This window comes from Caloenas nicobarica, chromosome 1 (genome assembly GCF_036013445.1).
Source record: "Caloenas nicobarica isolate bCalNic1 chromosome 1, bCalNic1.hap1, whole genome shotgun sequence".
Lineage (NCBI taxonomy): Eukaryota > Metazoa > Chordata > Aves > Columbiformes > Columbidae > Caloenas > Caloenas nicobarica.
The window spans coordinates 95,786,760-95,814,003 of NC_088245.1; the positions used below are offsets into that span (position 1 = coordinate 95,786,760).

General features: G+C 43.7%; 1 protein-coding gene across 1 annotated transcript in view; it reads right to left on the reverse strand.

Annotated features, from left to right (window-relative positions):
• Positions 1 to 25,458, reverse strand: part of ATP10A (ATPase phospholipid transporting 10A (putative)) — a 117,240-nt gene extending 91,782 nt beyond the window's left edge. Inside the window, exon 1 of the mRNA XM_065639352.1 lies at positions 25,016 to 25,458. Within this exon, the coding sequence (XP_065495424.1) occupies positions 25,016 to 25,458 (443 nt within the window). The remainder of the gene's footprint in view (positions 1 to 25,015) is intronic.
• Between the last annotated feature and the right edge of the window lie 1,786 nt (positions 25,459 to 27,244).

Sequence of the window (27,244 nt, forward strand, 5' to 3'; positions counted from 1 at the left end):
TAAAGGTGATGGTATAATACTTGAAGAAATACATTAAGCACCAGAATGAATGAATAACAATGACAAAAGAATCACAGATGTCTCTAAGAGTTACGTGTCAAAATTCTCACTGATGACAACTGCAGCTTTTTGGCTGGCCTCTCTGGCAATAAACAGCTGCAGAAAAACACCTAGAAGGACATTATTCTCAATGTGATTACATTTCCAAAAGCTTAAAAGTACAAGAAGAAAAGAGAGTAGATGAAAGTCTGACTGTAAGTGCTGTCTTCACAAAAGCTTTCTGGAAATGTTACTTTTAATAGTATCAGGTGTAAAGAGCAGTGTAATATGGCTTATAAATTACTGGAAGGGCTGTTGACATAGGTTAATAACAAACGACAGTGTACGGAGTAGTGAGAGCCACAGAGGAGCACTTGATTAACTCCAGTTTTAGTCACCATCAAAGCTAATGATCTGTAGGCAGTGGTACGCGCCGTGGCAAACCAGACACATCACACACACAGAGCGCACAGGACCTACCGAGGTGAGTTATCTCCTATTTGCTTTATTACACAGGCATGGCCGTGTTAAATTAAACTGATGGTTTTACTAGCACTAGCCTGTATTCAGTCAGTTTTTAAGACAGCTCCTCATTTCAGGGAGAGATTGCTAATTCAGTGCCTGTGGAAAGACTCAAGATACTCAGGTTAAGTATAAGATTTCTTATCACTGTAAGCAGCATTGAGGAATCCCTCTCCTGAACTCTCTCTCGAAATCAGGCATCTGAAGAAGAAATGGAGTGATCTACTAAATCCAACACATAAGTACAGGCTTGTAGAGCATGAGTGGAAGAGAGATGTGATATCCTCTGGTTAAGTCACAGGTCCAGACGACAGAGATTAGGACGTGCGAACATACTTGAAGCATGAGTCCCACTCATGCTAGATGAGGGTGTGGATGGCAATGGTATCTTGAAACACAACAGTTGAAGGTCAGCACAAATTGTAACTAAACACAGAGATGATCCCATCATCTAGCAGGGATTTCTACTCCTCTTACCGCTCTGCAGTTTGAAATGTTGCCAGGGACCTCAACAGTGGAATGAAAGGGATGAGAATCTGGGCAGAGTTCAGAGAACACAAACATGGAAAGGTCTTTATGAGAAAATATAAAAATAACTAAGTATGTTGTACAGTGCATTCAAACCATCTGCAGAGATGTGATAACCTTAGAAATGCTGGGAGCTGTTACGTGAAAGAGGGAAAGCATATTTAGTGTGGTACAAAGGGGCAGACAGAGCAAAAGAATGTAAGTTCATCATGCGTTCTACATCTGGGCAGCCAACACACTAACATAAGACTACTAGACTGGGACTACTAGACCAGGACTACTGTTGTGCTCAAGCAGCACAGCATCCACACATGGTGATAGAAACTTGTATTTTATTCATGCTTGAGGAAGGGAAAGGATGGATAGCCCTATGGCTCATCCCGAGCACTACCACAACAGAGGCAGAGGTACTTCATGTTTTCCCTGCACTGCTCTAGGAAGATACTGCACTGGCTTGGCCTGTGCTGAGCACTGCTGGGCCAAGAATGGTTGGGGTTGGAGGAGACCTCGAAAGATCATCTAGTCCAATCCACCTGCTACAGCAGGTTCACCCAGAGCAGATTGCACAGGAATGTGTCCAAGCGAGTTTTGAACGTCTCCAGAGAAGGAGACTCCACAACCTCTCTGGGCAGTCTGTTCCAGTGTTCTGGCACCCTCAAAGTAAAGAGGTTTCTCAAGTCGAACGGCTTCCCTCTGCAGCTCACCGCAGGCTGCTCACTGCTGCCTTCCTGTAAGAGGTGACTGATCACTCCTATTACTGGCACAACTGCTCCTGTGGCTGCTTTTAGGTCAGGTCAGTTAAAAAAACTGAAAAAAAACCAAACAAACAAACAAAAAACCACTATTAGAAGTGCTGAAAGTCATCTGGATCATTCTGAGTGAACTGAGCTCAGAAGTGACCTTAAAAGCAGTTAAGCTGAGGGAGTGGAAGAGGGTCCTGGGGGTAACCACAACTGCAGGGCTCGGCTGCAGCTCAAGCAGGATGTGTCACCACAGTGCTGTCCCCTCTCTGTGTCAGAGAGGATGTTTCTGCTGGAGAAAAACTGTTCTTTCTCCAAACCTTGCTAGGACTGCAAACTATCTGACACTTAAATGGCTATCAGCAAATATGGTATGTTCCTTATTGTTATTAGTCTGCACAGAATTAAAAAAAAAATAAAAAGAATCAATCAACCTCAAGTAAGAAACTCTGCCATGTTTCTGATCCCCTGCCTCATCCGGTATTTTGTCTTACCCGAGTATGAAATGAGGAAAATAAAAACAACCTCCCTGACCCCTTCACACTCTCCAAGACTTATTTTTCTGGGGTTTCACTTGGCACATAGCTTAAAAATGAGGTATTAAACACAAGTGCTGAGTGAAGATGTTTGTCATGGACAAACATCCTGTGAAAGTACAAACCCAAACCTGAGTGGAGTGTCCCCCACTACAGCTACTGTCTCTGAGAACCATGACCTTTCAGCCATCCAACTTTGTCCCTAATGCACTGCAATACCTTTAGAATGGTCTGTTAGGAGGATAAATCAGTTTAATGAGTAGTTCCATTCTGGGAGACTGTCTCTGCCAGTATATTCTGGGTTGTGTGGTTCATTTCTTAAACTATAATATCCCCTAGGAAAAAGAAGGACAATTCTTGGCTGCAGGGTGGATACCAAAAGGTGGTTTTCCTAAATAATAAATTAAGTCAGTCTTTAAATAAGTCATCTCCTTCTCCCTGGATAAATATTTACTCCTTCCAAACTTATACTAGGTTTATGTGTCTCCCAACAACTTTGTTCTGTTCTGGTTTTCATTAGGAGTTCTAGAGTCAGCCACAACAGAAATCTACTAGATACCTTCAGGGGATAAAAAAGAAGAAACACCAAAAGAAAAACAAAAAAACCCCCCTAGGGCTTCTAGTTTTCAATAGAACTACCCTCTGTCAACACAGCAGCAAGGCACAACCCATATTTTAAGTTATTTCCCCAACAGAATTAACCACCGGAACAAACTAAACCCAAAACTCTCCAGACGGAACTTAACCACTGGAAGGTAGGAGTTTGCATTTTCAAAAACAACTGATCATTTATTAGAAATCGAATATTAGGGAGGCCTTTATCTTTCCAAAGCCCAGGGCTCCAAAAGGCTGGTGTGTCCAAGGCAGGGAGAAAAGCATAATTTCCAGGGCACAAGGCTCTGCTGTACGTGGCATTGTCACCTGGGCTCAGGGCAGAGTCCAGACAACTGGTGTCAAACTGTTAGAGAATGGCAACAGTGATTCACTGAGAGGGAAAAATTAAAGGGTGGGCTACTCCACAGCAAGCAGTAAATCCTACAGATGCCTGATGGCAGACAGATCACCATTTTCAGAAGTTCAATGTTTTTCTGTTTTAAAAAAAAAAATGTTTCAAACTAATGATTTTAGAATGTAAAAGTGTTTCATCCAGAATGAAGAACAGCTTCAAGGTTTTCAGTGATCAAATTGTGTGAAAAAAAAAAGGATATAATTTTTTGTCTATCGAAAAGCTTTTGATTTCGTTTTGAGCTTTTAAAATGATCTAAGGGTAAATCAAAGAAAAACTCCTTTTCACCTACATCTGTTTTGTTTTCTTTGCATACAAAACAAAGCCCAGAGAGTGGGCTCGATTGCTTCTTTGAGAGTAAACTTGGAGGAAGAGAATGGTTATTTAACCATTAGGGAAAACCTTGGATAAGCCCAAGTAGGTATAAAACTGTCCATAAAAAACTAAGTCTGGAAAGAATGGGGTTTCTAAGGACCGGAGAAAGGCACAGGAGGGCACCCTTCTCGTAGCAGCCGTCTGGAAAAGCAGCACAAGCACGTCATGGCAGAGTATGATGCAGCCATGAAGGAGACTATTTGACAGGTAGTGGGGACAGGGCATCATGAGCCAGTTCCACCTCAGCCACACAGTGACATCGTTTCTGAAAATGAAGATCCTGACGCTACCATAGAATCATAGAAGAGTTTGGGTTGGAAGGGACCTTCAAAGGTCATCTAGTCCAACCCCCTGCCATGAGCAGGGACATCTTCAACTAGATCAGGTTGCTCAGAGCCCCGTTCAGCCTGGCCTGGAATGTCTCCAGGGATAGGGCATCTGCCACCTCTCTGGGCAACCTGGGCCAGTGTTTCACCACCCTCACTGTAAAAAATCGTGAACCCTACAGTGAACCCTACAGAGGCACTGCCCCATGCTTCTACTGGCAGGCAAGTTGCTGTCTCGATGGAGCTCAGTAAACCATTGACACCCCTGTCTTTCCAGTGTCTCAGCAAGTGTTCTTATTGTCAATATGCTGAGCACCAGCAATTTGAAAATGCACCATGATACTGTCAGCTAAAAGAGCACATAAGCACTTATCATCAGGCATTGCTGCAATTCGCAGTTCACTCCTCTAAACAAGAAAGGTTGACAATAATGAGAGGAATGGAAATTTGATCTTTTGCCCTTGAATTTTAGGATAAACAAGAGAATTTTCTAATCCTTATATATTCTTTCTTAATATTGGCAACTGCAAGAGCAAATAGGCCTAGTATCATTAAGCCTTACACACAACAAAAGCCAAGCAGCAGCAATGCAAGTCAGGTTAAGTTCTCAGCAGCTTTTATGATGAGAGTTTTGAATGCAGGGTTTCTTGTTCTGGACCAAGTACAAAGCTGTACTTGTTTATCCTTTCTACCATAGAGTGTGTGCCTAACTAAAAAAGAACAATCAGTTTGAGGAAACATTCCTAAAAAAATACATGGGTTTCATTTTTTTATTATTCAAAAAAAGAGGAGAAAAACAAACACGAAATTTCAGTATACGCCCGAGTTTTTTTCCAAGAACACTTGTATTTGTTGTTAGATCAGTAAGTCTGCTTTGCTGGCCACATCAAAGCTCTTTAATTTATCTGTGATCAATCTAGGGTAAGCTTGTAAGAAAATACCTTTTTTTTTTTAATCAGCTAAAAAGAGTAAGCAGGAAAAAAATATCCTAGACATCAAACTAATCAAACTGTACATGTTTTTGGTCTCTAGCAGATCCTTAAAAGTGATTTCAAAGAACAAAGCGGTCTGTTTTAAAGTTACTTACAATTAGAAATATTTGCCATTTTTTTCCTTTCAGGAAAGTCACAGTGCTTTATCCCAAACTCACTGAAGCTGCTGAGGTTTTCTGCAGTGATTTTCATGCACTTTGGAACGGGTCTCTGGTACATTTAGATTTCTGCCAAGTAGAAGGTTCTGAACTATACTCCTATGCTAGAATGGGTGGGAATGGGTTTAATTCTCACTGTGCTCAGAATATCTTGCACAATGTTTAACACTGCAAATTTCCCCCTATATTAAAAGCTGATTTGCATGAAAATTAAAGGCAAAATACAGTCCTAAGTGTGTAGTGAAAAACAGAATACTGTTCTAAAGTAATAAAGCAATATGTAATCTATGGTCTGAAAATCTGACAAATAGATTAATTTTATTTAACTGTCCACATTACTTCTGATTCTTACACTTTTGCTATGCAGAAAGAGGGAACTAATTTTGCATCCACTAGAAATAACAGGACTTGTGCTATTTAGTCCAAGTAGAACAGCCTAGATTCTTTTGGGGCGGCTCATCATTTGGGTTGTCAAGAATGGATTAACATTTAGATGAAGAACTTTGCTTAGTAAACTGAAGTGATAACGTACAGCTATGTGTCTTGATCTTGTAATATACTGTGACTGACAAGGATAATACCGTGTTGCTATACTATGTGTTGGTTTAATTAATTGAGAAAGAGAATGATGAGAAATTACCTGCTCAAAACTTGTTAACAGCTATGCAGGGCAAGGCTGAGAGAGATGATCAGGCAAGAAAAGAACAAGATTCACAGGCTAAGAACTAAATCTAAAAAAGTCCAGATGGAAAATGATGTGCAAGTTTTTCACTATAGCATTAAGATGATTTCAAAAGCGATATGGTAGATTTGCATTCAGACAAAATCTTTAAAACAAGATTTTGTGCATTGAACAGCAACTTGATGCAGAAATATTTTAAAGAAGTTGCATCCTGTGCCACAAAGACAACGTAAGTACCAGACAACCTTGGTATCACTAACTGTAATATATTTTTCATGGTGAAATGCTTTTAAATTTCTCAGGCTTTGATCAAAAGCGTAAGTTTTTGTACCTGGAGTGCCCATCAATGCTAGCAATGCAATATTCAGGCACAGAGGTCCTGAAACTGCATATTCCTATTTCTTAGTGACAGATCAGAAGTAGGAAGCTGCTAATTTGTCAAAAAATTTCTTTCAAAATTCAGCTTCCTCACACCTTTATTCCCCCCTTATTTAGGAACGCAACAGTGAAATTAGTCATTTGTAGATTGTGATTCTTAGAATTACTGGGATGCCTCTGCAATCTGAAAGGTTAGAGCAGCTTTCTTTCAAAACACCTGCTGTGTTATTACTGGAAGTAGTGCTTTTCTACAGCAATTCACACCCTCATCACTTCCCATCTGAGGAATGTCTGACTATCACTGTTATTCCTCAAAAGCTGCAATGAGACTGAAGCACACAGTCGGAACACCTCCATTTTCTGTTTGTGTGGCATCGTTACCCACCGCCCCCGCCCCGACAAAGCAACTAAGTATTCTGTGGAGGAAAGAGGCTTTACTCATCATCCTCACCTGATGAGTAAGGCTCTCTATTTGAGGCATGCTGCACAGCCTTCCTGAAAGAAAACATGCACCTCAGTCCTTCCTACAAGTCTGCTTGGGTTGTATTTATAGAATAAACTTACAGCTTCTTGGCCTGAAAAAACACCAAAAACCTCTTTTGTTCATCGTCACACGGTCTGGAAATAAACAATGGGGTGACAGCAGTATGTGTGATAACAGAGCAACCGAGTACTTTTTTTTTTTTCAGCAGTGTGCACTAAATTAGATTTTGTCCAGTTGTTATATTCGTTATGTTCCCAAATCGCATAAAAAGGTGCTGGGGCAACAACTCAGCTGGAGTAGATCAAAACAGCTGAACTGGATAGGTTCAAATAAGCAGACCATCTTGTAGTTTTTGCGGTTTGAAGCAGGCTTCAGTCCCAAACACTAGACATCAGAAAATTTACCATTTCACTTCGCATAAGTGATAGCAGAGGTTTTGGAGGTTTGTCTTACTTTTTACATGCAAGCATTTTTCTAGCAAAGTACAGATCCAGCACTTTAAGCCTACTGTCAATAAGCTTGTTTTTACCTTTCATAGAACCGATACACAATGCCTCCCGCATCTCCTGGCATTTCTCGATGCAGGTGGAAAACTACTGCTGGGTGCATTTCAGGAGAAAATGTCCAAGAGCACACAGGCAGATGGTCAGAGCTGGCGAAGAGAATGGACTCCAGCACTGCTGAGTCCCAACATTCACTCCTGTACCTGACCTGCTACAGTCCAAAGCTCTTCTGTAGGCCTGATGATAAGAAAGATTTCCTTAATTTTTAAATTATAAATCAGGTACATGTGGCTCATTTTTCTGGGTCAGTGAATAAGATGATATTCCATTCTGAAAAATAAAACTGCCCCTTCTTTTTCCATCTTATTTATAGACTTGCCTTTTGTACCTCTGCCCCGCCCCCCATCTCACCCTGTAAAAAATGAAACTTGGAAAGATGCAAAAAGATGCCCCACTACAACCCAAAGAATCGAGAGAGTCATACTGGATGCAAATTTTCCATTTCTGTATTTCTTCACAAAACAATTTATCTCCATCAGCTCTTCAGCAATCTCTCTTTCCCTTCTACATAAAGCAGAACATTTGTATTGCTTCAAAATGGCCTAATGTTTACGAAATGATTACAGAGGTACAGAAGACAGCATGGGCAGTGGGCAGACTCTGAGTACGTGACATTTTCAGGTATTCCCTGATTTTATGGAGGATACCACTCTGCAGAGGTGTGAATCATACTGAAAATGGAAAAGCATTTAAAATGCCTATGTATCTGACAGGGGAATGCTTCCTGCAGCATCATCAAAGTCCTTGCCAGAATGACTTTAGCACAAACTATTCAGAAATTTCAACTTCTTAATTATAGATGACCATAAATAGCATTTTGGTATCTCACTTTACATAAGAAAAGCTGAGTACTATTCAGGAAATGTAAGAAGGTCTCCCAAGTAATTTTTTAAAAGGGAACCAACAAGGGTTAACCCAACCTCTCTGTTTTGGCAGTAAATCTGAGTGGACTCAGATAGGCCTGCAGCTTTTGAAGGACTGTGTTTCTCGGGTGAGAGTGGTGGCAGAGGTACATGGGCAGGGAGGCTCCAGCCACCGGCAACACGAGGTTGACATTAGAGGGCTCCCTTGGTGATGTGCTGGCCCAGGGCTGGGGACGGCCCGGGTCTGGACTTCTGGCTTGCTGCTGGGTTTCTAGTTTCACTCACACTCGACAGGAAAAGCAAAGTCTCTCTGGTGAGAAATGAAGTATGAGCATGATGATTGTTAGAAAAACAGCAGATGCACTAATAAAATTACAGGAGTTTTGACAAAACTGGGCTATAACAGAGCACGAGGTTTAGTGCTGATGAGCAGCTTAGTGATACAGCACGATGAGAAGAGCTGCTTCTGAGGGACCATATCCCTAGCTAGTACAAAGCAATAGAATAGCAGTAATTAGACCTAAAACTCAATAACATTTAGGCTGAAATCCATAACAAAGTTTCGTATGTACAACAAAGTCAAACAAGCAGGTGATGGGTCTGTTAGTGTGATTCCATTTTCTTAACATCAGTACAAAGGTAAAATACTTCCCTGTTAAGACAAGGTTTACACACATTCACATCCACCCTCCTGGTGAAACGACATTTTCATTTCACCTTATTTCAGATGTGAAGGATTTTATCTGCTCTACTTGCCTAGACGTCTCCACAGCAGGTGGGAAGTGGGGCAAGGGCACTTCTGGTGGGTAATTCTTTCCAGCAGAAGACGGATGGAACAAACAGCTCTCTGGAGATGCCCATCTTTCTGCCCAGGCTAGTAAGAAGGTCTCAGAGTTTGGTGGGACTGAATGCCTAATATCCAAATAGCTGAAGCCAAGCAAGACAAAACTCATGATGCTCTAGATGGTTTCAGAGAACACCAAGCAACTTCAGCAGTTTAAAGGAAGTTTGGCTGGTGGATACAGAGGCTAATTAATGCCTTACTCTCACCTTTTCTGGGAATCCCAGCTTTCCCTCTGATCAGATACTCGTGGTAGTCCTTTATTCTGCTTCATAGAACCACAGAATGGTTTCAACTGGAAGGGACCTTCAAAGATCACGTACTTCAGTCCCCCTGCAATGAGCAGGGACATCTTCAACTAGATCAGGTTGCTCAGCGCCCCGTCCAGCCTGATCTTGAACACTTTCAATGATGGGGCATCCACAGCTTCTCTGGGCAACCTGATCCAGTGTCTCACCACCCTCATTGTAAAAAATGTCTTCTTAATCTGAATCTGCCCTCTTTCAGTTTAAAACTGAGGCACAGTCCAGTCCTAGGGAAGGTAAGTGAACACAGATTGGGCTTAATGTTTCCCCCCTTATCAGCACTTCTCTAAACAAGTTTTCCAAAAACACACACTCCATTTTCAGTCTGATGACATAAGCAATCCTAATGTCAAGGTGTTTGCAGAACATTACCTACAGTAAAAACCTGTGAGACCATTGCGTGAGAAAAGTTTCTCACCTTCTGAAATATTTTCAGAATAAACCTGCTAGACACAGTTTCAGTATTACCCTTCTTTGCTTTGAAGTATTTTTTTATTTGATCTTTGGAACAAATATTTCACAGGATTATTTGTAGCTAAGGAACACAATAGAGAACTTGGATATTCTCTCTTTCTGCCCATAATTTGTTACTGTACATACATTTTTATTCCATGTTGTTCCTTTCCTTCTAAATTCTTCTACCTCTACCAGTTGGCAACTGTTACCGTAGAGCAACATTTTTCCATAAAAAGGCATTTCTGAAAGTGGTTATTTCTGCACATGGCATCTCCAAATGTTTTGCTTTGTCTTAACTAAATGCCCACCTTTCTTCAGAGTTCCCCTGAGAATCATGGGACAAGAAGACTAATTATAATCCATTTAAGACAGTATGTTGGGACTAATCACGTCCTTAGAGATGGTAGATACAGATTTCTTTATAACCGGGACTGTAGTTTTTCCATAACCTATTTTTTAACTCCATTTAAAGAGATTTTGAAATCAGATCACTAATAACCCAAAAATCCAAGGAAAGAAAAAAAAAAATCAAGCTTTTCCACATAAGATAGCTGCTTTGAAAACCCCTGAAATGAGAAAACCAAGACACTGAACTCCCATTCAGTTTTAAGGGAAAGCAAATCACAACAAAGATGTCTTTTAAAAGTCCCAGTTCAAACCTCAAAAACCCTGTGAGATAAATGATGCTGTTTCCATTTTGCAGACTGTGCCTTTGACATGCAGAAAGGGTTGTGCAACTTGCTCAAGATCCTGCTGAAGACTCTAGTGGAGATCTGCTGACTCCTCACAAGTATAAGATTCAACGCTGTCCTCTTTCCCCAAATGCTTGATGGACTTCCAGCAATTCATAGAATACTTCAGGTCAGAAAGGACCTTCAAAGGTCATCTAGTCCAACCCCCTGCAATGAGCAGGGACATCTTCAACTAGATCAGGTTGCTCAGAGCCCCGTCCAGCCTGGCCTGGAATGTCTCCAGGGATGGGGCATCTACCACCTCTCTGGGCAGCCTGGGCCAGTGTTTCACCACCCTCAGTGTAAAACATTTCTTCCCCGTGTCTAGCCTGAATCTCCCCTCTTCTAGTTTAAAACCATTGCCACTTGTCCTGTCATAACAGACCCCGCTAAAAAGTCTGTCCCCATCTTTCTTATAGGCCTCTTTTAAGTACTGAAAGGCTGCAATAAGGTCTCCCTGAAGCCTTCTCTTCTCCAGGCTGAACAACCCCAACCCTCTCAGCCTGTCCTCACAGGAGAGGTGTTCCAGACTCTGATCATTTTTGTAGCCTCCTCTGAACCCTCTCCAACAGGCCATGTCTTCAACAAGACAGCAGAACAAATGAGAAGACAAAAAAGAGGGGAGGAGAGAACAAGACTCTAGCATAGATGGGATATTTAACAGTGCTCTGGATGAGCAGGAAGGATACGGTGATAACATCTTAATTCACCAACACCCTTAAAACCCTGACCTGGGGGGGATATAGCTTTGCCTCAGGACTGCTGACTTTCTCTTACAGATGATGCTCCCATCTTGCTGCAGGGAGGGTTCATGTGCTTGTGAAGCAAAATTAGTCTGTCATGATATACAAAACTGACCATCAAAAAGAAGAAATCAAGGGCTAGATGTAAATCAAAAACATCACAGAGCCCCAGTGTCCTCCCAGGGCTCATTTCAAGGCCCATCAGTTCATTTTTCTGGCATTAGAGGTCAGAACCCCATTTGTCTTTTGCCCTGTTTTTTAATTTATCTTAACATTGGTCTTATCTTAAGCTCCTTCCAATAATCAAATTTTCCCTATTTTTCTTCAGCTGTCTCTCCCATAGCTGACCTCTATAGTAATGATTAAAAAGCCATCAGTTCGTCAATCTTGCAGACACAATGTTTTGTTCACAGCACCTGGTAAGAAGCACTCTTTTTCTGAAAACATGCAAGCAGAAAATAAACTCAAGAATGCTGATGCAAAAATAACTTGTTTTGGCAAGTTCAAGTATTTTGTGTATGTATATCTGCAAGGTGTTGGTAGCAAAGCTAATTTCTACTTCATCCTAAATATTGTAGAAGAATAAGCAAAACAAAACCCCCAAATACCCAAATACCACTGCTTGCCAAGTAGGAAAAAAACCCAAACCACACCGGTAGAAGAAAAATATTTACTTCCCAGCATCTAAAATTATTATGGGCATTAGAGAGCATTTAGGAAAATGCCTTTTAAAAAAACACTGAAGTGTTATTTTAATAACTTGAAACAAGAGACAGAGCCAGCACTACTGATCCACGAAGTCTGTTCTTCCCTCTCCTAGCAGGCTGCGTTAAGGACTGACTGTACTACCCTTGTAGCCCCATCTCTTTGTCAACCATCAGCCCAGGAGAGTTCAAATCACAACTTCAGAAGTAAAGCATCTCTCTTGGAAATAGAGAACCAGGAACAAAAAAGTCTGAGCTGGCCAAAGCATAATCCGAGGTCATGGTGACAAGACTGGATTTCCACATTCTCGGCTACTGTGCGTTGCCTGCTTTCAGTACCATGAAAACACTGTGGTTATTTTGGCCAGCAGCTTTTGGACTCTTTGGAGGCCTGTGGAGAAAGACCTACCTCTGCTTTTTTAATGGCTGCCCCTTCAGTGGCCGTTCACTGTCTGTTATGCAGAGGTTTCCTGATAAACAGAACACTGTACAAAACAGACAGCTGTCCCAGCACACACATTGCTAACTTTTTCAGTGTGAAGCCACACTTTCTCTCGACAGGATGGCAAAATTGTCACCCTGGCCATTTTCTCCTTGTACCCACCCCACTGTAAAGCAAACCAGCTGATGCTTACAAAATGCCCTTTCCTTCCCTACAGGGAAACAACTATGACTCCACTCATATACATGTTAAGACTTACTAAGCTCCCAATCATCTTGTTAATACTTTCCCGGTCTAAGGACTGAACATTTGACGGTGCTATCTACAGCTGTAAACGTTTTAACCTCAATATTTCTTCTTGATTAGAATGTGTACGTAAACCAGGCTCAGAGAGTCCTCCGAGGTGCCAAATAATCTTGAAACTCAAGTTGGAGACATTTGAACATTTGAACCAACTGCGAAGTTTAAGGGCATGGGAGGTGAACCTGTACATCATATAGAGGGTGTTACATTGACCAAAGGAAGGTCTGACTTGCAAAAAGAGTCTTGTTTTAGACAGACAGGGGAAAACTCATGGCTCAAAGAGAGTTCTCCTCCTTACTTCCAGAGGGATAAACATTACTCCAGAACACAAACTGTCTACACTGCTGTGGCACTGACAGGTTACTTTTCCGAAGCTCTTGAAAACTCCTACGAATGTTGTGCTCCCTTCCTAAGAAATTAAAAAGCAGCTTTTTCACTTCATTCAAGTTGTCAGTAAAAATGGATTCAGATGGCAGAAATACGGTAGAAGGATAACAACTTGCAGTAGCACTTGTTTACATCTGCTTCACTCGAATATCTTAAGCCTAAATCTGGCTTGTTTAATTTGCTTTTTGATCCTGAATCATGAGTCCTCTGGTAATTTGATCTATGCTGATGTGCTAAATCACACCTATTACATACACGTCTCTTAAAAAATAGTGTTTTGACAGGGTTCTATTTTTTACAATTTACTTCCTCATCATGGTCACAGTCAACCTGAAATAAGCCCCCAAAATTAAGCATAGTCATGCAATTTGCACCTGCATTTACTGAACATTCTTACTGTCTTTTTTCAGTCTAAGAACAATAAATTAGAGCAGAGTGCAGGGTCCCAAACTCCCACCAGCTGTGCCTCATCCACAAACAGCAAACTGTCAGTCATGTGAACTTGGCCATGTTGGAGCTGACAAGCCCTGCCAAGAGACAGCACAGCAGTAATGGCCCATGTTGCTTCCAGAGCAGCAAGCACCCCTGCACAGTGCTCTGAAGGTGTTTAGATATACCAGCTGGGACAAACCTGCTTCTTGCTGAATGTGTGCCGTATAAACACACTTTTTACAGCTGAGAGGTCTAAGGACTGGCATTCGTGTAACCAGCTGCATAGGAAGTCGCACTTAAAAAAAAATAAATCTCTCTTTTTCTGGCCTTTGCTTCTTATTTGAATTATACTTGGCAAAAAAGATGAACAGACTAAACTTTGTAAATACACGGCTCATAGTTCCCCACTGTGTACTGCACACCACCTTAGCACTCCCACTAAATATGTATAGGTGTGTAGCACAGTAATAAAAGTTACAGGGGACACTGACTGGGGACCCTTCGCTTGCAGACAATATTTCCATATTGTATTTGGCCTCTGCGGAATGCACTGCTGAGGAATCTAACTGGAACTAATGAGTGACAAAAGAAGGTCAGAAAAGAGTTAGACATGGATGAGGAGACATCCCACAGAAGTGCTGGACATCTGGATGTATATTCAGTAAGAACTCTGCTCCCGAATGATCAGTTTGCATGTAGTTTGAATACTGCTTGACTCGCTGGGGCAATGCACCATTGGTCTTAACCACTTCTGTAGATGTGGTTGTGTTTCTAAACTTTCTTCCAGTGGTAAAGAGTAAAGAACAAGTATTGTGTTTTTCTTGCTTAAAACTTTTTGGCAGGGTGCAGCGCCATCGACTCAGGCATGCTTCTTGTAAATCCGGATGGTGGTTAAAAAACAAAACAACAAAACAAACCTGAAAGTCTTTCTAGAAGTTGCTGAAGGGAATGTTATTATGACCAAGAGGCTGGATTCACTGCACAAAACAGTTATTAATATTTCTAGTGATAAAACATAAAGGTTAAACAACTGAGCACAAGACTGCCAGATGTAAAATGGAAAGTTTCCAATTTAGGAGCAGCAGAGGAAGAACATGAATTAATATGCAAGGACCAAATTAGCAAAATAAAAATCCTCCAAGCCAAACCAAATGCCATTGAAAATAAACTCAGGAACTCTCCTCCTTCTCTTCTCCTCCCTGCATTCCAAGGAGGATTGAACTTAGAATAACCACAGGGAATTTTAGAGAAATCTTACACTAAAACACTGAAAAAAGGCTTTAAAAGGTAGAGACACTGTATGTGCTTAAAAGACACTATTTCTGTCTTTATCGCACTAGATTCTTTTTCAGTACTTTTTTTGTCTGAGAAATGATAAATGTTTTGGACTTAAGCTTTCTCGTGAGTTTTATTTTTAGTGAGATTGGTCATGATTCTTTAGTAGTTTTGAAACTGGGGTAATAACTGATAATTTCTACCTGGTTTATTAACTGGACGAAAAATCAAACACACACACACCAAACCAAACCAACAAACACATGAACAACCAAATACTTGGCAAATACACAAAATCCACTGGTTGTTGACTTCTTGTCCTAGCCTACATTTCAGTGCTAGCTTTGTTAGCTCTATGCATAGCAATTCACTGTCAGGCTGGGGATCTAATGCTGCAATATTCTTTGGCAGATGGGTCTTACACACATATTTCTGGCATGAGCTGGCAGACGTCCCACTCCAAGAAGAAAAGCTATTTCACTGCTAATAAGTCAAGTTTATTATATAATATGGTAGGATTTAAAAAACAGAGTCCCCTGTGGTATTCCTCAAATTGAGGAGATGCCATGGATTGTTCAGTCCATGACAAGGACTGTTATGGACTTTAAACTGGACTCCCAGCAAATGGGTGTGGTAGATTAAACATCAGCACCACTGCACTGATGGTTGGCTCAGCTGTGGCACAGCTTTTCTGTTGAACTTGCATTCTGGAAAGATCCCACAGGATCTGACAGAAATAGGAGCTCCCACACGCAACCATGATCCCATCACAAAAAGCACACAGACACCGGGGAGTGCACTGACAATAAATGAGAGTCATATGTAAGGAAAACCCAATAGGGGACAGTTCATTTAAGCCTGAACAATCAGGAAGAGCAGAATGTCAAATGCTGCAATCAGATGGACAGTATTTAGGACTTTTAAGAGAGCAAACAAGGCATGTCATCTGGGCATGGCACTGCACCTCTTATACGGCTATATGATATGTTCACATGTGCCTATGCTCCCATATGGACGGGCACTAAAATTCCAGCATAGAAATCGACAACCAAGGGTAAATCAGTAATACTCAACATTAGCAGAATAATTTCACCACTGATACCTCTGATCTAATCCCTGATCACCTAGCAATATTGCCTGCAGGTTTAAACATCTGATAGACCTGTATCATCACTGGAGAGAGGTAAGGACCTCCTGATTCAAACCAACCTAAGGTAAGTGTCCCAAATAAACTGGAAGGATTTCCCCCTCCCTCCATAACCACTCAGCGCCCTCCACTGACTGTGGCACAAGTGTCGATGACTTGGTCAGATTATGCACATACCTTTTAGCTAAAAGCAATGTGAAATAAATCTCACCTCATGTCCCAGAAAGAACCTGACAAACTCCTTCAGGAAATACCCTTGTCGGGTCAGAGAGAACCTAATTAGCACTTCAGAGGGTTTCCTGCCAGCCAGCTACAATCAGCGGCTCACTACTGTTTACAGTTACATTAGCTGTAGTGGCACATGCAGAAGAGTTAAGATGCAAATCAACCTGTCTATCAGAAGACAGGCACTACTATCCAAGCATCTCTGATAAGACAGGAAGATACAATTGGGAAGGAAGGTCAAAATGCTCTCCAAGTGTGCAGATAAGAACAATATATGTCTTTATGCTGGCAAACTGGATAAGATCAAGCTTTTCCTTCACAGCTTTGCAGGTGCATGGCAGAGGGAAGTATAGCAAGGGGAGGCTGACAAAGAGAACATGGGAATTCTGAAAAGGGAGAAGAAGAAAATACAGAGGGCATCTGAACCCCAAATATAAGTGTGGGCCCACACAAAAACAATGCACTAAAACTGCGAGATCAGACTTAGGTGGGTTGGGTTAAATTTGATTTCTTATAATCTACTTTTGCCCCAAATAGATGACGTCTTTCTAATGCACTTAATGAACTTCCTGCATCTTTAAGGGTTTGGCTGCTAAATCTGTCAGCTAGAATTGCCCACTGGCGTCTCTTCTGAGGCATCTTACCCCATATCTGCATTTTGATAGATCCTGAACATGCTCACAATTGTATTTAGGTGACTGCTGTTCAGCACTTTGTGTTGGCCTTGTTATTATGGGAGATTTCACAACAACTTGCCCAACAACTTGTTAGTGAACAAAAATAAATCAGCTAACATAGCCAAAACAGGCATATTCAGGTTGTCACTGGAAGGTAGGAAGGTGAATAGACAAGGGGCAAGCATATAGGTATACGGCTGTGCAACTGGTATATGGCTGGCTAGGCTAGAAAAAGCCTAGCAAGCATAAGATAACATACAAAGGTAAAAGAGCTATGGTTACAAATGGTGTCTCTTCATAATGGACTTTATCTCCAAAAGGTCAGCACTGAAACCTCCATCAAAACTACAGAAATATCAAATATTCTGCAAGGGTGTTCACACCCTCAGTGTTAATACAATAGCAGCATAAACAGATAAGAACTGGAGGGCAGTTGTCAGTCCAACATTTCAACTCTTACTTGAAGTAGGTCAGTATTTCCAAGCAACCAGAACATAAAAACAAAACAAGTGACCACCAAGCCTATTATAACAAATCTCCAGCAGAGTCTGGGTTTATGAAATGACTGGGCATGATGCAAATGTTTGCTGCTGCACTGAAGAGACTGGCCTGTTTGTCACCCTAGAGAAACTGTGCTCAGACAAGAACTGTAATAAAATAGCAGAGGAGACAGTAGATGTTTCCCATCCCTAAAATGCATGCCTTGCCCCTGAAAACACATGCCTTGCCAGCTCAAGACTGTTGTTTGACCAATGTGGCCTTAAGGATACAGGCTGACCATGGCAGAGATCGTTACCTGCAAGAGTCTCAAAACAGAATAAAAACGTTTATCTTGTTGCAGCAAAGAACTAGGTGATGGTTTACCAGCTCATATGGGTTAGATATCCTCAGCAGCCCACAGGATAGAACAACCTGTTAGCTTGGTGGCCAGTGGCTTTCCATGGACAGGCTGTGTAGCTATATCCTAGAAATAGTACAAGAGAGAAAGTTGTTCCTCTCAGCTCACGTCCTGCAGGCACTGTAAGCTCTTTACTTCCCCCTCTCTTATTCCCTTTTCCTGGACATGCAACAAAGATTAAACCAGTTCATTCAGAAACTCGCAGGTTACCTTCCTCAAACTAAATCTGAGGCTTGCTTTATGGAATATTTCAGAATCAAAGATGTGTTCATGTATGTTCATTTTCTCATTTAAGCTCAATATTAGGACCACTCAAGCTCCAGGGACAGGATGTCACGGTCATGCCCTTTGCACCCGCTCTCCCCTCCACCCCACCACAAGCACCTACCTAGGAGAAGCTACAAGCTGCTGTCTTTCACATATTTGCTGCATTTTGGGTGTGGGTCAACTTTTGTGCTTGACATATGTCAGAGGAAGCTGCTCCCCATACCTGCATAAATTTATCAGTAAGAGGTCAGTGTCCTGGCTTTTAGTATTGAGTTGGCTCCTCACCTTATGATTCTGCTATTCACTGTAATCCACTGGCCCAGCACATGGAGAAGCCCACTGTCTTGCTTCCCCATCCTGGAGAGACAAGGTGAGTAGGTATTGCTGCAGGGTAGCAGCAAGGTTTGGATCATGTTTCTACTGCAGATCTCTTCTGGGTACAAACATGACTGGCCACCAACATAGTTGCATTAGTGCCAACTCCCAAGTGAAAACACTGAGGCTGAAGGTAAGCCGTGGAAACTAGTTTGCCTCCTCAACTATGTGAAGTGAAACAAATCATTCTGCTTTTCATGAACTTAATTGCTCTCAGTATCTGTGGTTGCTAAAAACCAAGCCTGCACGGTGTAAATCCCGCAAATTGGGCGTAACCCTGAAGCTGTGCATTTGGCTTGCGAGCTGCATTGTCTTTACTGTGTATATACACAAAAACTCCACATACCCCAAAGGCCTAGTGTTGCAGGGGGAGACGCATGTCTTCAGACTGCTCTTGGGCAAATGGGGAGCACACTGGATTACACAGCAAGGGGAGATTTGGCACTCGGACTTCTCCTGCTACTGTGTCAAGGTAGGCAGCCTGTCCATCCATAAGGGTTGCAAAAGTGTGGTTGAGCTGTCTTGACACTCCTGCTCAGTAGCAGAGACCTTCCTTTCTGTATTTTCATCTTCCTCATCAGCCAACATTAGTCAGAAGGAGGAGAGAAAACCACAAGAAGCTGTTTAAGTCTTCTTTATTCCCTGGAGTCCTCCAACTTGCCCATAATAAAATTAAGGCCTCCCAGGCAGAGCCTGAGAGCACTACTCTAATGAGTACTTCTAGAGGATTAGTCTGCTAGCAGGAGGAATGCCCTGAGTGAGTTATGTCATGCTAGCTAATAAGCAGTTCCATAAAACATTGATCAATAGCATGGTTGTCAGGGTTTTCAGTTCTGGTTTTCAGTTCTGCTGACTAGATTACATGTGGAAGGTAGAATCTGGAATCACAGTATCAGGAAGAGTTGAACAATACATGCAGTTCTTTCTTCTTGCACAGTTTCTTTGGAAATGTATTCTGACAGAATCAAATAGATCTGTTATTCTTTCAGCCACCTCTAGCAATAATCATGGTTGCAAGATAATACTGACACGTGAGAGCAAGCAGATCTGCACACAAGGTGGCCACTTATACTTCTGGGCTGTGGTCTGCTTAGCACAAGCTATGGTGTCTCTCCAGAGTGCAGCACATATCTGCAAAAATAAATCTGGGGACATCACTAGGTCTTTCAGTGGAGATTAACAGCATCTTCTTTGGCGGCTAGCCAGAGGCATGTGAAACAGGCTACAACTGCTCTCATGACATCCTATACAAATGAAAGAGCTTAGTAAAAAGAGGCAAACATTTTTCTTTTCCAGTAGTGAAGCTCAGGCACTTAGAAAATTTGCCCTACACTGAATAGCAAATAAACTGCGTATGTATAGTTGGACAAACAGATGGGCTCTCCTGTGCATTGCAGCTGGCTACATCTCAAAAGATTAGCAGAGACATCCCTTGCTACTAGGATAAACTCTACTGCAGAATGAAATTCCTCCCTATCAGTATAACAGAAGAGCTTCTACTACATCTCCCAGTGAGTTTACTCACTGCCAGCCCAGCCCAAACTCATCCTTTCAGCTTTCTGTGCACCAAGCTTGCTCACAGAGGAAACTGAGTAATCCCAGGTAGTCTCCTTTTGAATCACATCTAGCGACATTTGTGTTCTGGAAGGGATGTAACAAGCTTGTATCTTTTGGTGAGAAATGTCTTACCCTGCCAGCACATTTTGGGACAAGCAACTACTCTTGTCTATTTGTGTAGCAGTGGGAGAGAATCACAACCCAGCTCCTCAGAGACTGGTGCTCCCAGCAAAATAAGGCACCTAAGAAGTGAAGTGTTTGCAGGGCAAGCCATTGTGTGACTATTTTAGACGCCATGAGTGGGATCTGCTGTGCCATTGGTAATGCTGCTGTATATTTTTTTCTCCAAGGCTGGCATGGCTTTCACTGACAGGTTGACAGAGGGAAGGAAGAAGGGAGAGCATTTTGGAAGCTGTATGAAACATGTTGCCCATATCGAACTCTCTTCCGTCCTCCTCTTGAGTTTTTCAAAAAGAAATTAACATTTAATGTAAAACAGCCTGCTTTGATAGCTGCTTGAGTGCCCCATTAAACATTTTCCACCCCTCAGGGCAGACAAATATCCGGTCATAAACTGCACTTTGTCATGGATTTTCTAAGTCACAGGTTGACAGAAGAAGCAGTTATCACTCTCTGATCAGTATGTAGAGACCATTACACTCTTCAGCAGTACTCTTCAATGGATGCAGCAAGAGTTCAAGAGGAGATTTAAAAAGCAAAGCCCTTTGGTTTTGAACATAAGGCTCCTAGAAAAACATTAGCAGAGATTATTTCACCAACACAGCACTGAGTCAATAACAAAATGTAACTCCCTGCTGGACGAGTGCCACTATTTGTTGTGATGGTAGTTATCACTATTCATCTTCTATTTACATACCGTGTAAATGTATACCACACTTTGTAACAGCACACCGAAAACAAAGTCCTGCTCAGAAGAGTTTTAAAACTCCAGTCTTCAACCTCCATCCCTGGGTGATGGAAACGAGGAAGAAGAACAAAGAGAGGAGACTAAGATGATCTCAGGTTTGCAACGGTTACACACACAAAACAATTTTCTGCAGGCTGGGCTCTAAAGCCTTTGTAAACTTTCCTCCATTTAAGCCAAATAAGAAAGAGCTTTGGCTGTGATCCAGCATTCCTAACTTAAGCACCTGCAGGGAATCTAAATTCCAAATGACCTGTGAAACTGTCTGCTTAAGTAAGTGCCTAATTTCCTCTGTAATGCCAAACAGGAGAGGTGCCCTTAAAGGCCTCCAGACAGAGGCCCTATTAACTTCTCTTGGCTAAGAAATCTTCCTTCTTTTCCTGTCAAGACCCTGACTGCTCTTACAGGCAGACCTGCAAAATCCATTGAAGAGCAACACAAGTCTGCAATTCTCCAGCGTGTTTCATTCCTTGACATATGCTGCCAATTCAAACTCAACAGCTTCTTTCCATTTATTCAAAGAACCAGGTCTTTTCCCGTTCTAACTTCTGACTCTAGAAAGCAGTATCTTTTGAGGGACTCTCCAAAACATCCAGAATTGCTAAACAAAAGATGTCTTCTTTCTGTGAAAACAAGCTGCATCTGCCTTCAGCTTTTTACTTCAGGTTGCATCATCCTTTGCTGTTCCATCGTCTGATAAGTGTTGCCAGCTATGAGCCACTGAGTCACAGTGGCTGTATGAGAATGGGTCATCTGAGTCCACAGCACTGGGCAGGGGGGAGGAAGACGGCCCAGTCTGCGCACCAGCTGTCAAGCCGTCAGCACAGCAGGAGAACAGCATTGTCCCCCACATCGGATTACTGACATGATCTGCCCACATTGGCTGCTCCAGATGACCTCCCAATGGACACTGCCTGCCTGTTGTTGAACCTCCTGATGAGCTGGGTTGAGCAGCAGCAGGTTCTGCCTACCCTTGCTCTCTCTCTCTGTCCTGTAGATCTTGTTGCTTGTGTCTAACAGGGGATGGGTCCTTCAGCAGCCAGGAAAGCAGCACATGGAGAGTGCATGACAGACCAGACAGGATCCCACTTGAATCTTTACTGGGTCATGAAACAGCATACAACATGCGATAGAGGGCTTTTTTTCTGCTGCTGTGATGGAAAAGTCCCTGTCTCAAGTTGCTGAGTGTTGTAATTCGCTGTCATTTGCTGTGGTCTGTGTTTGAGCGCTGTAGTCCGTGCTCGAGGTGGCTTTCTTGCAGCTGTGTGGGAGGCTGGCAGGAAAGGAAGCCCATCAAGGTGCAGACAACCACCCTGGCACTCAGATACATCCCATCTCGCAGAATACCTCCTTGAGAGCTAAGGAGTACTGACCAGAAAGAGAAGAGTCGCTTGCTCCCTGGCAGCTCTAGGGGAGCACAGGACTGCAGCAATGTTCATTAACCTGCTCCACCTACAGAAGCATCTCTATCGAGGACAGCATTTGCATCACAGTCTGCCTCTGCCACACCGCAAGGAAGCGGCAGAGCGGGGGAGAGAGAGAGAGAGAGAGTCTGGCTTGGCCAAAAGGTGGTAAAACTGATAGAGTGATCAGCATCAAACGGATGTGGGGAGAAAAGCTGTCATTTATTACCTCCTTAGGTGACATTTATACTTCAACATTTTTTCCAGAAACAAAGAGTCCAAGGAAACAAAGTAAAAGTAACGTCCAAGCGCTTGTGTTTCCCCTGGCATGACACCTTTCTGAGAAAACAGCTTTTTTTTGAACCCACGCCCAGCAACTTTCATGACCTTGATATAAATCTCTCAATCTTGGTTCCCTGTCATTTGGGTTAGTAAGAATCTTAGTTTTTATCTCCCAAACCAGCAAGTTTCTAGTCCCATCTTGCTCACTGGGGCTGGGAGATGTTCAAAAAGGTGGCCTGGTGAAGGTTAAAAAAAAAAAAAAAAAAGGCTAAAAACGAGGAAAAAGCGAGCAGATTAAAAACGTATAAGTAAATAATTTTAACCTCCTGGTTTTGTTTTTATTTTTTAACTGTGAGAGGGGAGCTTTTCCTTGGGAATGCTGGAAGGTGGAAACAGGTGAGCTGCTACCAGGGCTAAGCTTCTGCAGAGGACACATGGTTCAGCTCTGCTCTCAGCGAGAAAGCTCCCTGTGCCTCGACAGGTGATGGGGTTCCGAAGCTTCCATGTTTGCTGCCCCACAAGGATTAGGCCGATGTGTGCCCTTGATGCAAATGCAAAGGCAAACTACTCCCAATTCAATCTGTGTAAGTGTCACTCAACAGTAATCCAAACTCTGCAGTAAAACGAACAATTCTGACTTTTACTCTGGCACAGCATAAGCAGAACAAAAGGCAGGGCACTTTGCTGGGACTCCCAAAAGAGCACAAGTGAAATTACCGCCAAAGGTGCACATTTTCTCACAGTCATGTCTACTTTTTTGGCAGCAGAGAGGGGTATGGAAAATCACAGAGAGGGGATAAACATTCCAGAATTAATATCCCAGTAGTGGTATTTGTTAATATTTTGAACAGCTTCTGCAACAGGTACTTCTTTCTTTTCAACATAGAAGGCATGAGAGCTTATCTCTAAACTGATTTTGTTTGGTAAAGGTGAGATTAACCATCTTCTTTAGCACTATTTTATTTAACTGCAAAAATAGTCCCTTACTAGCCCTCCCACCACCCATTTACCCCAATGCCAGAAGTGTTCAGAGCTGAGGACAGCTACAGGCAAGCAAGGCATCAGGCACAGCCTTGGGTTAGCGAAGGCCTCTGTGTGTGATCTGGCTAGGTTATTTTTGGTTTAGTTTACACAAATAAGGCCATTTTACTTGTGTTCCTATGCATGCATATCTACTGGTAGCGGAATATACGCCAGGGTGAGATTTCTTCTGTGATACAAGTTTGTGAAATAATAAGCTGAGTCTGCTGATGTTGAAAATGCTGCCTATTCTGAGTTCTTTTTCGCATTTTTTTTTCACATGCCTTTCTTGCAATAGGAGAGTTGCTCTCCGCCTCGGTGCTTACGTCAGACAAGAGTACTCCTCCCAGACAGCCTGTGGAATCAGAGTGTAAGCTTCTTGGCACGTGTTTCTTTTCTGTTAGACTTAGAAGCATCAGAAAGAGAGCTAAAACCTGCTATCTTGTAAAATATGTTATTTTCTCAGTCCCTAGAAAACCTTAGCCTTAGCTACTACAAATTGACTATCTGGCACTGAAAGAAAAGCAAAAAAAGAATTCTGTAAAGCTGGATTCTGAGGACATAAATGTTGAGGCAAAAGTAATTTCAGTATGATTTACGGATGTGAAGGCTGTGGTCTAATTGTATAGCCCAGATTAGTTAAAAAAAAAAAAGGAAAAATTTGAAGGAGATAAATGACCTAATGCTCCATTCACGGGTTTTGGGAAATAGTGAAGTCACTGGGAATGATGACACTTGAGACAATAAATAAAAAGCATTCACTTGAAAGTAAATGTTAATGGAAAGTCTGCCTCACTTTTTAGAAAAGCAAACATAGCTCAGGCTCGCTAATTCATGCCATGTAACCTCACAGTCCTAACTAAAACATAGAAACCTCTGGCCTCTACCCTTCCTTCACTCAGTGAAGATTTAATAGAGGATTACTTGAGTGAGGTCTCATATTGCTAAAACCAAATTAATGCCTGCAACTGGTGTAACTGACCGCTCACGCTGGGAAGTGTTCTCATAAAGGCTTGCAAATCAAACGCTGCTTGTGATGGTTACGTTCACTTTGCCATGCACTGTCCTTCCCTTAAAGCATAAAACACTAAGAAGCCCGGAGCGCACGTGTAGACCTATAAAAAATGTTGCTTAATCATAAATCAGTGATTTACTGCGGGACCCCACTGATCAGAGCAGATCCGCTTTCACCTGAAGGTACAGGACTGTAGGAACTCCCACAGTTCTGTGTAAAGAGATGGGAGACGCCACCTCCGGGGACAACTCGGAGCTTCTTCGTGCTTGGAGTGGAAATGAAAGCCCCGCTCAATGGACCTGCTTGCGGCTCTGCTTCCACAGCCCTGCTCGCCCAAGCCGCCGTGCCCAGCTGGGCTCCACCACCGGCTGCCACCGCGGTGCCCCCCATCCCCAGCGCCCACCCCGCCTCACCTGCTGTACACCAGACACTCCATGTGGTTGATCTCCTTGTCGGAGCGGTAGCGGCTGTAATCCTCCCACAGGTCCTTGATGGCGGTGACCGCCAAGATGAAGAGCACGGGGGCCAAGGCCAGCTCGGGCTGGAAGGCGTTGACGGCCGGCACGAAGTTGAGCAGCGCGATGAACACGAAGTAGACGTTGGCCAGGCGGTGGAACTGCTCGAAGAGGTTCTTGGGCAGGAAGGAGAGCGCCGTGTACTTGGTGGTCTTGAGGCGGTTGCTGGCCAGGACCGTCCTCTTGGACTTGTCCGCCTCGGCCTCAGGTAGCAGCAAGTTGGAGCGCACCAGCCGCGTCTTGCTCTCCTTCTTCTTCCTCCGCCTCCTCTTCCTCTGCCTCTCCTTCCCCTCCGGCAGCACCTGGGGCGCTCCCTCTGCTCCTGCCGTGCCCTGGGACATCGCTGCCGCCCTCCAGCCGCCCTCGCCCAGGCACAGCGGGCAGCTGCCACCGCCAGCCACGGCCCTAAGTTATCATCCTCCGCCGCCCGCCACGGCGCTCCTTTCCTCTTCCCCTCCGCGGGGGGAGGAGGGCTCTCTCGAACCCTCTCCTAACCGCTCTACCGGGACCTCGCTCGCTTTCTCCTCCTCCTCCTCCTCGGCCGGGGAGGGGACGTGGGCAGGCGGCGAGCCGAGCCCTCCTCCCGCGGGCCTCGCCCCGTCCCGCTGGCGGGCCGGGCCCCGAGCCGGCCGAGGGCGCGGGGGCTGCGGGGGCCGCCGTCCCGCTCGCCATGGCACGGCGGGTGGCGGAGCGCGGGCAGGGCCGGGGGGCGAAACGAGGGGGGCGGCGGGGGCCCCGCGGGCGGGAAACGGAGCGCGGCGCTTCCGTGCGCAGCCGGGCCCCGGCCGCCGCCCCGCTCCCCGCTCCGGACAGCCGACAGCCCGCAGCCTGCTGCGCCGCCCGCCCGCCCGCCCCGCCGACCCGCGGGTGGCATTTTGTCGGCCGCTTTGACTTGGCGCTACACGTGGGGAGGAGGAGGTTTGGGTGTAGAAAGGAACGAATTTCCGCCGAAGCGTGGGCAGCTCCGCACCGGCCTTTCCCCCAGGTCCCGCGGCCGGCGGGAGTTTTTACCAGCTGACTCATTCCAAAAGACGCCGCTTGCTGACCGGGACCGGGTGCCACGGCCGTGCGCGGCTCCGCGCTCAGCACGGGCGGCACAACGCGGCGTGTCCCGGTTTCCAGTCGCCGCGCCAGGTCGGTCCGGTCAGCGGCCAACGCGGCGCTTGGGACAGTCCCAAAGCTGGCGACCAAACCCGGGGTTTTTTGATGGAAAGCGCGAGGTGCTGCCCGCCACGCGCACGTCCGGGCAGCGGGTGTGCGGGTTTGTGTGGCGCGCTACGACGGGTGTTCGGTTTTAGGTGGTTTTTCCGTTCCCTCGCGGTAGATCTTTCCAGGGAGGGAAGGGAAACGCATGGAAAGCATGAGAGAGAGAGAGAGGGAGAGGGAGAGAGAGATGGGCAAACGCATGGAAAGCATGATTGATAGATAGATAGATACATATAGATAGATAGACGGGCAAATGCATGGAAAGCATGATAGATAGATATAGATAGATAGATAGATAGATAGATAGATAGACAGACAGACAGACGGGCAAACACATGGAAAGCATGATAGATAGAGATAGATGGGCAAACGCGTGGAAAGCATGATAGATAGATAAGTATAGATAGACGGGCAAACGCATGGAAAGCATGATAGATAGATAGATAGACATAGATAGATAGATAGATAGATAGATAGATAGATAGATAGATAGATAGATAGACGGGCAAATGCATGGAAAGCATGATAGAGATAGATAGATAGATGGGCAAACGCATGGAAAGCATGATAGATAGATATAGATACACGGGCAAACGCATGGAAAGCATGATAGACAGATATAGATAGATAGATAGAATGATAGACGGGCAAACACATGGAAAGCATGATAGATAGATAGATATAGATAGATGGGCAAACGCATGGAAAGCATGATACATAGATAGATAGATAGATAGATAGATAGATAGATAGATAGATAGATAGATGGGCAAACACATGGAAAGCATGATAGATAGATAGATAGATAGATAGATAGATAGATAGATAGATAGATAGATAGATAGATAGACGGGCAAACACATGGAAAGCATGATAGATAGATAGATATAGATAGACGGGCAAACGCATGGAAAGCATGAT